This window comes from Paramacrobiotus metropolitanus, unplaced genomic scaffold (assembly GCF_019649055.1).
Source record: "Paramacrobiotus metropolitanus isolate TYO unplaced genomic scaffold, Prichtersi_v1.0 Parri_scaffold0000269, whole genome shotgun sequence".
In the NCBI taxonomy this organism is placed as follows: Eukaryota; Metazoa; Tardigrada; class Eutardigrada; order Parachela; family Macrobiotidae; genus Paramacrobiotus; species Paramacrobiotus metropolitanus.
Genome location: NW_026570489.1, coordinates 69,388 through 80,213, shown reverse-complemented (window position 1 = coordinate 80,213; position 10,826 = coordinate 69,388). Strand labels below are relative to the sequence as shown.

At 44.9% G+C, this 10,826-nt stretch overlaps 2 protein-coding genes across 3 annotated transcripts; both read right to left on the bottom strand.

The window, feature by feature from the left end:
* Nucleotides 1–107: 107 nt before the first annotated feature.
* LOC129601720 (uncharacterized) lies at nucleotides 108–477 on the bottom strand (the record flags this gene model as incomplete). The annotated part of the gene is made up of 1 exon (XM_055500590.1): nucleotides 108–477. A coding segment is annotated over exon 1 (370 nt), but the record flags the coding sequence as incomplete, so codon positions are not given.
* A 2,651-nt stretch (nucleotides 478–3,128) lies between these two features.
* LOC129601721 (uncharacterized) lies at nucleotides 3,129–9,741 on the bottom strand. 2 transcript variants are annotated; one of them, XM_055500592.1, is made up of 4 exons: nucleotides 9,536–9,741; nucleotides 9,301–9,426; nucleotides 4,675–6,391; nucleotides 3,129–3,983 (listed from the first exon to the last, which is right to left on the bottom strand). In XM_055500592.1, exons 2-3 carry the CDS (start codon nucleotides 9,353–9,355, stop codon nucleotides 4,794–4,796), a joined length of 1,653 nt encoding a protein of 550 aa, XP_055356567.1. In that variant the 5' UTR covers nucleotides 9,356–9,426; nucleotides 9,536–9,741; the 3' UTR covers nucleotides 3,129–3,983; nucleotides 4,675–4,793. The 2 variants fall into 2 exon arrangements, with proteins under 2 accessions (XP_055356567.1, XP_055356566.1); XM_055500591.1 differs by having other exon boundaries at nucleotides 9,301–9,439; nucleotides 9,536–9,739.
* Between the last annotated feature and the right edge of the window lie 1,085 nt (nucleotides 9,742–10,826).

Below are 10,826 nucleotides of genomic sequence, written 5' to 3'. Positions count from 1 at the left end.
GCGGACGGCCAGGCAGTGACCGGTGTCGCTGAGTCGATGGTTATTGGACGGCCAGGCAGCGGACCGGTGTCGTTGAGTCGGTTGGCGTGGACGGGCCAGGCAGTGACCGGTGTCGTTGAGTCGGTTGGCGTGGACGGCCAGGCAGTGACCGGTGTCGTTGAGTCGGTTGGCGGACGGCCAGGCAGTGACCGGTGTCGTTGAGTCGGTTGGCGTGGACGGCCAGGCAGTGACCGGTGTCGTTGAGTCGGTTGGCGTGGACGGCCAGGCAGTGACCGGTGTCGTTGAGTCGGTTGGCGTGGACGGCCAGGCAGTGACCGGTGTCGTTGAGTCGGTTGGCGTGGACACAGACGCAATAACCGGTGTCGTTGAATCAGCCGATAATATGACAATCAGGACAGCAACCAACTGAACCAACCCAATAAAAATCAGGAGGATAACAGCCAAAAATGCCACTCGAAGCTGTTGGTGTTTGAGCATGATGCCGTCGGCTTAAAGAGAGCAACAATGGAATGGCCGCATAGTCCGGCCTAATTTTGGCTTCATGAAATTGTCCCGCAATAGATATTGAGCGGCTCCGTCGAACGATCGTTTAAGTTACATCTGTTTTTGCGTGGGCATTTACTAGTGTTATTTATACTTCTATCAATCTGGACGTTAAGATTTTCCATAAATGCCTCATGTTGGGTAATGTGTACCGATTGTCAAATATGTTGGTGCATTTGTGCATTAAGTCACATCACGTAACTATTGTCTACTCCGAGTGGTCGGTCGTTCGGCACCAAAAGAAAATGGTTTTGGGTAAAACCGGTTTGCGCAATGCAGAAGGTGCCCATTGATGCGCTGCTTGCTAACATTTCCACTATTCAGATGCAAATCGCAGTTGCATCTGGATGTGGTTAGATCACTTAGAGGGAACTGAAGCGTAATGGCGTGTTGACTGCATGCAAATGAAAACTGCGGTATTACGAACAACCAACCGGCGATGCTGGTCGTATTAAAAAACACAAAATTATTTGTAATGTAGAACTGTAAATTGTGTTCTAAAGAAGAACTCTCTACTCTCGTAACTGATAACTCCCAATCATTACAGGAACAATGCAACGGTGAGAAAAGCGAAGAAAGCTAAAGAATTTTACGAGTAGATGGTAGAATTTCCAGAAATATTTAAGTGCTTTAGACAATTCAAAATGCGGATACACAGCAAATGTCGGCAGAATGCTTTGAAAAATTCCTTAAGTTGCAGCACGACTGCGAAAACTTTGAAAGACTTCATAATGCCTCACACCTGCACGATTCACCCGCAAGAGCGTTTAAATCAAATGCATCAAGTGCCATAATAGCATAAGCACCAAATGTCATTTCGGTTTCAGTTTAAATATATTGTTTTTAGAATGCCCATTCGCAAAATAATTTGAAATTATTCTATTACAGTAATTCCAAATTATTAATTTGGTGAAGGCTCCGCAAACCGCCTTTATACCACCGTTCAGTTTTTCGAACTAACTTTTTTGGCATTGGTTAATATGAGCTCTATGTAGCATTTAATTAAGCCCATGGGCTTATGTTTCGGGGGAGCTTATAACTTTCAAACGACCTTAAGGGTGGGCTCTAATTACGGGGGGAGCTTCTATTTCGGGGGGAGCTCATAATTCGATAATTACGGTATACTGGAAAATCAAAATGTACGGGATGGGATGCCTTGCACTGCTGCGTAAGACGTGAATGTGACCATTCTGCCCTGTATAAGTTTCTCTTGGGGCGGTATGCTGCACAGCCGTTAAGAAGAATCGGCTTGCTCTGTCTAAGCTGCTTTTTCAGCATAAATCTGTCGCTTGTCTAGTGCGAGCTGGCCTTATTCACCATTAACTGTTCGATGCGATCAGATGCACCCAGCGGTGACCTTACTTAGCATGTCCAGCCGTGACCGGTGGGTAATTGTAGTTTCAAGCGCACATGTGACATGACACAACTGCAGCCATGTGCAACTTGTCAATGCAGTGTTCCTGTTTTGTCCTCCGTTGTCGTTCTGTTGCTGTAGAGGGATGCAATTTGCAAACAGAGTATTCTGTATTCCAGCTGATTTAAGGTCGGCATAAAGATGTCAGAAGGGGTCGGATCCGCTGACATTAGGGTAGGCGCTGCGCTGATACCCAACCACCGAAAGGTCACCTGTCGGCTGTCCTCTAACGGAATTGCCAGCGTCACCTCGCGCATCTTTCTTTGCGTGTGCTTGTCTGGTATAAGCATGATTCCGATCAGGTGTTACAACATGCGGAAGCGGCCTCGAGGAAAACGCAATGTATTCATAAATCCAGCTCAATTAAATACGAGTAAGCAACAATTCGAGGCACCAACAAAGAACAGAAAACGGCAACAAATCTAACGACGGTACCCAATGGCAACATAATATTGGTGCTGGTAACCAGAAGGGCAGGGTGTAAAAGGTGGCAGTGGCACTCACACTGGCATTGCCACTGGCAATGGCATGCGCCATTTCGCGACTGGCAAGCGGTAAACTTGGCACAATTTTCAGGAATGCAGAAACAGCTAGAGATGATTTCGCGACCATGAAAATTCAATTTATATCGAAACAAATTTCGACGTCAGTGATGCCACTTATTTTTGCATACCCGGGCATAAGACCTGTACTGTGTCTGTCAACACAGTGAGCGCTGCAACACCGTACAATGTTCGAAGTTATTACAAAAGTGGGGTATGAACTGTAGCAAATGCACCCACTCACCTAGCTGCATGCATCTGCCACACGTAGCTTCAGTTCACGTGGCAGATGCAGTCATTCCGTACGTTAATCTCAAGTTATCCTTCTCTATGTAGTCACCGTCTCATCGGTAAACTGCATGGTCACTTCGAGTTTGTTAGTATTTCTAGGTTATTTAGGTTTCGTTGGTTTCTTAGATTTCTTAGGATTTATTTCTTAGATATAAATTTCTGATGTGACGTGAGCTATGGTTCGAAAATTGACGGTTGCAAACCGTACCATATAGATATCGGCTAATGAAAGTATTCAAAGTTGAAATGCAAAAATTGCATTTAAGTTCAGTTTGTATGTGGCAAAGTGTTCATTTCGGGCAGACATGGTAAGTCGTAGAGTGTTTTCGTCGTAAAATCTGTGCCCGGCACCCGGCTACCAAAACAATGGTACGGTTGAGGCTGATTTTGTTATATCCCAGGCCACAGAGTTTTGAATTGTCTCATTTTCGAATCTGGGTATCATAGATTACAAATACTTCTAGTAAGAACATAAGCAGTTCCTTTTGTAACTGCGATTTTGTAGTACGGATCTACGATGACGATTCTGTAATTCTACCACATCAGACGCAGAAGATGTCCATGAAAATCTAGTAATGAGTGAAGTTGAAAATAAGAACGGTATTTTTAGTAATCTGATGATTGCAGTTTTATAATTTCTTTAGTTACTATAAAACATAGCTTTTCAGCGGTTGCCAGTTGCCATGTTTTACCGCTTGCCACTACGCTGCCAGTGCCAGTGACAATTGCCAGTGGCAAGTGCCACTGCCACCTTTTACACCCTGCCTTCGTCGAGGGTGGTGCTGCAGTTCAAAGGTTTCCTCTGGAGAAAGATCAGCTGCAGTAGCATCTGAGCAATAACCGCCGATACGTACTGGAGACCCACGGCCGCTGTACTGTGGTCAGCATCCATCCAGATTACACCGTCTTCATCGAGAGCGTCATTGAAATTTAATCGCGAGGCCAGCCGCTCAACTCCGGGTATGTGGCTCACTTTCTTTTCAATGACCAAGTTCCCGACGACAACGATAATTTGTGCGGCCAGGCGCCGATCAGTCTCCTGGTCCACCGCAAGTTGCACTAGCGTCAGGAGGGTCTTTTGTGAACTGCTGTCAGTGAAGGTGAATTTCGGTTGGCTAAGTGTTTTAAGGACAATTCCAATGATATTCTCTGCATACATTTTTCGAAGCGATTCACAGTCTTTCCTGTTCCAGCTAATCAGAAAAAACAAAAACGTGAGACGACATAATATGGACACCCCTTTCACCCCCCGTTTCTGCGGATTTCGCGGATCTGCACCGCAGCTCTGCTGGCTGCAGATTCCGTTTATGCCGGCAGACTGGTTTGTGGTGTGGCGGCAACATCACCAATGGTGTCGATGTTTCCGGGTTGTTCCGTCGAGGGTGCACGGTCCTCTAGCCAGTGCCGTGTGACACCACTAATGTAACATATATTCTTCGTCTGGAATTTTATGCTACCCCAGGGGCGTCGGTGCCCCCATGGGGCACCGAACAACTTTAAACCCTGAACACCCCCGGACCTTGACCAAGAAACCCCGTACCGAGAGTGTTCAGAGTCGGGAGGTTCCACTGTATTGGTATGCTGTCAACAAAACGCACATTATAGGCGGAGATTGAGCAAGATGCTCGATAGCGTGTGCTAGATTTTCAGTGAATTTTTCACAAAATTTCTTCTGCGTGCGGCGCCGTGGTAGCCCCATTTCAACATCTAACGCTCAGCTGTGCAACTTGACTTAATCATAGCCGGCTTAATTTCCGGTCTGCACTCCGCTACAGGGGTTGGGGTATTGATGTTACTATTACCGCAGCGGATTTCTTATGCGAAGTTTTTAAGAAAGGTTTCCAGAACGCGAAAAACATCATATTAAAGCAGGAATTGTCTTACTTGTAATATAATGACGAGGATTCTTTAAACGTGGTCAGCAGGCTCAGAGTTCCCGCTGATACAGCTCTGGGAATCTGGTTGGGCGCATTTGCCAAGAAGTCGTTCAGGATAGCGGCCACCTAGGAAGCAATTTTTAACCCGTACTGGCCTCTGTTCCGGCCGGTCAAGATATCAGCCAATGTTGACGAAAAAGACAGATTTTTTTCTAAATTTAGAGCACGAACGGGATGGACCACTTGCTCCCAGATATATTCGATGCTCTCTCGGATGATTTCATCCTGTTCTCCCTTTGCATGATGCAGTATCTCCATGGCTGCGGCAAAATTGGCTTGTAAATTGTTGTCGTCTTTCTTCAAAATAACCCACAACGTCTTCTTCATATCGCGCGTACATTCAGTGCTCTTCGTCTGAAATTTGAGCAGTATTTTTGCGACATTCTCCGATAATTTCCCATTATTTCGCTCGGCGCAGAGCTTATACATTTTAAGAAACTTTAACCGGCAGTCATCGTAGCCTTTGTCCAGTGACGCGGCAAACGCTGACTTAGCCAGATCGAGTTGCGTGGCATCCTCCACGACCTGGTTTTTAGCGATGATGGAAAAAGTCATAGCAATATTTGCAAAAGTCGTCATGCGGCTTTCCCACAAATTCCCAACGTAACCATTGCAAAATTTGTCTTTTAGATACACGATGTCATCCTGACAGACAGCCATATTCGCCTGTGCGCGGGCCGACAGATTATTGACTTCTTGCGCAGTGGTGCGAAAGTACGAACGGACACTGCTGCCCTTGTTGCTCAGCGCCGGGTTGATTTCCATTTTCTGAACGTTTCCACGGCTGCTGGCGCGGCTACTGTTCAGCGCTTTGGCCAAATCAATCTGCTGTAATTCCGTTTTCTCCGACATGTTCTCCTTGTACACCGTGGTGACGGTTTGTTGGGACTTCACAGCGTCCGCTTTCACCGCATTTTTTCCCGTGCACACGTATCGTCCAAGCATTTCCTGCCCGCTCGCAATCAGCCGACCGCTGGACCAGTTGCTTGTTTCACAGACCAGGTCCATCGGTGCGACTGCAGGCGGCTTCCCAATATTTGCCGATAATGGTATACCACGTGCCTGCAACGTATCTTGCAAACGGGTTTTCGTATCACCATTTACAGCTGGAATGTATTTAAATGCAAGTTTGACCAAACGATCCAGGTCGGCTTCATCACCAGCACTGCAGACACTGATCTTCAGGATGAGACACTGCACCAGCTGCGAAACGGTTTCGCGAGTGTGCAAGGGTTGGTCGCCAAGGGCATCCGTGGCGTCTGCATTCAGCACGGCAAAGAGAGCTGCTATAATTTCGTCCGCTTTGATACTCGATGGATCGTGTTTTAAACAGTATTTCAGGCACTGTGCGATCTGCTGGTTAAGGAAAGCTGTGCTAGAACTATCCGGCTTATTATCCGGCACTGAGTGTAAGTTTGAAATTATATACTTCACCATCGACGATGAAAGACCATGCCGTCTTGCCAAATACTTAAGGGAGGAAACTACCGAAACGCTCGCTTCCCCTACAGGGAAGTGCTCCATCAGATTTGCTGTCTTTCCCAATCTCTTACATTCTTCTTGGAGTTTTAAATGCACAGCCGTTGAATCGGGGTCGTGAACATATTCCAAGAAGACAGCTTTCATTGTTGCCGCGCCGACGGTAACAGTGGATCGTTGGGTCGCTACACAGAAAAATTAAGCACTGACCACTGTACTGTATTCAAAGACTGTTAGTATACACCACAGCGCTGTCAAGTGTACTCGTATTTCGGTTTTACTGGTTAGTTATAGCCAGTAATAATCAGATAAGCACCCCTTTTGGCTGCAAAAAACTCAGTATGGCTGGTTATATGTATACATGGTTCTACGATTTCAAGGTGGCGGCATAATACATTTATTAGGAACCGCCACTGAGGGCGCAAACAACCAACCGATTATTGTCAAAAGGACAACAGGGGCATACTGCTATCGCAGTTGCCTTGCCAGACGAACAGTACAAAGAGGTCACTAATGGACAACACATTCTCGTGGCATCAGTTCCACTGCACTACGCCCCACATTTTATACGTATAAGAGACCCGAGGAAGTCTATTATGTGCTTAAATGATGCATGCGCGCTTTCATGCCTCACAATGTTCATTTAAATAACCCAAAAAATTCGTTTATTTACATGTATGCGCAAGCATCCCAGAGACGGCAGCGGCTGGCTAAACGGCTGACCTTTCGACTGACGGCCGTCTAAAGTCCTTAATCAATGCTGCTTGAATTCTCAGCCGGCTAGAGCGGCCAACCGAAATTCCCAGCCAGCTTGGCCGTTAATTTTAATGTGATTTTTAAATATTAATGGTAATATTATAATTTTATTGTACTACTATGTGATTTTTATTAGCTCAAGCCAGTCGCATCACAAGTTTGTAACAAAAACAGGATTAATATCATTAATTACAACAGAAAAACTTCTCTTAAATTCTCTGTTCCATCAATAATCCCAAGAACAGAAACTACGTTCCTCTTTGAATTTCAGTCGATAGACGGTGGCGTAAGAATTCGTGTGACCGAGGTTCACAAGTGTGCTGATGTAGCCGCTTTCCGATTTCCTTCACTAAAAGGGATGCTAATTTCCCCCAAGGACCGAAAGTTTCGAAGGAAAGTGGGGCAAAGATGTACCTGCCGTCGAGGTACGCGTACAAGCTGATTTTCTTGTCGACTTCGGCTTGGGCAGCGGCAGACCCAGCGGTGGCCGAAGTCGATTTGATATGCGATGGGGCGACATTATCATCGCAGGTAACGTCTCATGCTAAACACATGCCACGCTTCCAAGCAAAAGTGGTGCATCCGTCCGGACGGCGACCTGATGCATGGGATGTGCCGCGGGGTTCAAGCTTCGCTGGTATGCTAGCCGAAACCAAGGATCGGCACACTATACTGTTCAAACCGCCGGGGCGGGCATGCCTTCCCGCGGAAAAGGCGCATGACAGTCCGTGATGGCCGTACACGTCGACTGGTTTATGGCATTTTGGGCAGGAGTGTGCGTGCACTAATATTAGATTTGTGTACTACTACTGAGCATGGATTTTGTGTACTACTATTAGTACTATTATGTAAATTGTAAATACAAGTAGTGCCATACAGGCGTACTACTAACGGTTAACAGGAAGCCCTGCCTGCGAATCAGCGGCAACATTTTATGATTATTTTCATAGTTTAACTACAGCCAGGGAGTCAACAATTCTGTACCAACTCCTAAAACAAAGACTGGTATGAGTAGCTCCTCTTCCTAATCTGTTACGAACGTCGGTTAAAAAATTTCCCGATTTCGAGAACGCCCGTTCGGACTGAGCTTGGATGAGCAACTTTCATGCTTGACATACGCCCTAAAGCGCAGCAGCCCGGTACACGAAGCGCGCCTGCGTGTCGCAGATTATTGCGATGGCGTTAAGTGAACCACAATACCACCGCACAAGCTGCTTCAGCCGAGTCGGCCGTCGGCTAGGTCGCGTCTGATCGAAGTCCTCAGCCGGCTTAAACAGCTAGCGCAAGGTAAGCGCGTCAACGGAGCAGATAAGAGCAAAACAAAATTGTCCGAATTGTTTTGCATCGATGCATAAAACTAGGTATGTACGTATTTCAGTGTCTGCGATAGTATTCTCTTTTATACAGTATTTTCGCACCATAATTGGCATAAAGTAGTTATATGAGCACCTTTGTTTTGTTTAAGTGTTTGCAAAATGTACGAGTAGTAAGTAAACGAGTTGCAAGTGTGCACTTTGCACTGACGACACCCGAATATTCGCAAATAGCTAGTATTAGCAAATATATGAACAATGCGGTCGGCTGGTTTGTTGCAGAGAAAATCAAGTAGTGCCTTTATGTTCAAACATTAACATTTGAAGAAATTTTGTTATGCAGAGTCTCAGTTTTCCTTGTTATCTATAAGGACCAAGAGCGATAAGCAGCCCTTGCGACACGCTTATGGCATAATGGCCTTATGACTGATTATGCGTTTGCGCAAAGAAATGGGCCATTTACCGTGCACCTGTGTGTCAACACAGTAAACACTCAAGGCAAAACTTTATTTACAAACTATAAAGTTTTCTGCCTTGGCGCATAATAGTAAATACCACATATTCTATCAGGCGCCAGTGAATACTGTTGGCTGCGCTTTATGTCCACAATGCCGTCTGTGTTCCAGTGCAAGTAAATAGCGACATATCTGTAAAAGTCGGGAACTATCGCCAAATTTGGAGTAAGAAACAACTTTTTTAGCCTGGTGCTAATTTCTCATACGGGGAGGTGGTTACGTTGAAACCGGCCTAGCTGCATTAGCAGCTGAAAGCACAGTTTACTTCTTTCAATACTTTATGAAACAGCGATTCGCAGTTATTGTTATGATTAGGTATAATTATAATAATAACAGCTGTATTATACGTATTATCGCACCACAGGAGCCAAACTCCCTTAATGGAAATATCTGACCTGAGTGACCACGCTATTAAAAACATTATTTTTTTGATTTTTATATAAATGTTCCTTTTTTTTAAAATTGTATGAGATAAGTGTTAGATGTGCGTTTATCACGTCCATTTCTTACGCTTCAGCTCCTTTTTAGGAGGCGCTTCCGGTGTCGGTTGTCGCGTCTGATGCATGGTGTTTGCTGGAGGTGTGCCGCTCGGATTCCGATGTGCAACTCACTTTTTTGCGTGAGTTGATGACACAGCTATACAAAAGTTCTGAAACAGTATAATTATATAATATTTTAAGGTGTTGCAACTAGCATGGTTATGGAACCATACATGGACGTTGATGAATTTCGAAATTAACCTTACCAGCTCGTATTTTTAGACTGCATCAGCTGGTTTCGGATGCATGCACTTAAGAACGAAAATTATTCTTCAAGCTGCAGAAAGTACTAGCGCAGTGTGCAACAGGCACACACAATTTATGGCCCAATTTTGCAGTTGTTTCCGTAATCGAAGCACGCAAGCCACAGACCCTGATAAATATATGATGATAAGCAGGAACAGATCGTTTAAAGTCACGGAAATCGAGCACTGTACGTTTCTATAATTATGCACGTACACAACAGTCATTACTGTATTAGTATTATTAGTTCTGTATGTGCTGTGCTACAGAAACCAATAATGGAACGTGAATTGCAAAAGCTGCGAGTGCGCTCTTTCGGCGTGTTGCGTGGTTCATGTGATTGCACACCATTATCGTAACCATTTAACAGGAATTTTGGGTAGACGATAACGACAAAAATACGCAAAATCCTCGTAAACAAAGTTAGACTTGCCGTTAAGAGCAACGCAGATGTACTAACGCACGAATGACTGCCCGCTGCTTACTAATATATGGTTGGAATTTAAGCATTATTTAGAAAGCAGGAAAAACTGTGCCATTTATAATATACATGTAAATCGATAAATTTTTACTTAATCCGCGTTCGTCCACTCAAAAATAGCAGGTTCTTTTAAATGTATTAGTGAGCTGTGGGCTTAGTCCAGTTTCTTGAGCTGCTGAAAGCTTTAAAATTTCTTTTAAAATAATACTAAGGCATAGAAATCACAAAGTAAACCACAGTGTTGCTAATCGAAAGACGTACTCGTACAATATGAAGCGATAATGGTCACGGGTTGCAAGGAGCCCCCTGGCGGTGCTACGCATGTGAAAAAATGTTGTGTACAGAGTACGATCTGTGTCATATTAATTTTATGGCCGAAGCCTAATGCTCTGATTTTTCTGCTTGCCATTTCTGTCGAGGGAGTTGTCGCAGCGCAACTCCACATATCGCGTTAATATTTTGAGAATTTTTAGAGAAATTTTCGTCGGTTTAGAGATGCGATGCGTATGAATGACAGAGGCTTTCCAGCTGGAAATTACCAATAAATGCCTAAGACCTATTACTGTCGTAATAGTACTCAGGGTGCGTTTCAGATTAGAAGCGAATCCAGTTACGATACAGCAACTCCACCTCGCGAGGTGGTTTCGCGTACCGTATCTGTAGGCGTGGCCACTGTACTGATGACTAACCATACACAGTCGGTAAATGGAATGAGCTCTGGACTCCGTGAGTGATCGTACACAAACTAACTCCTACTTCCGCTAGGTACAGAC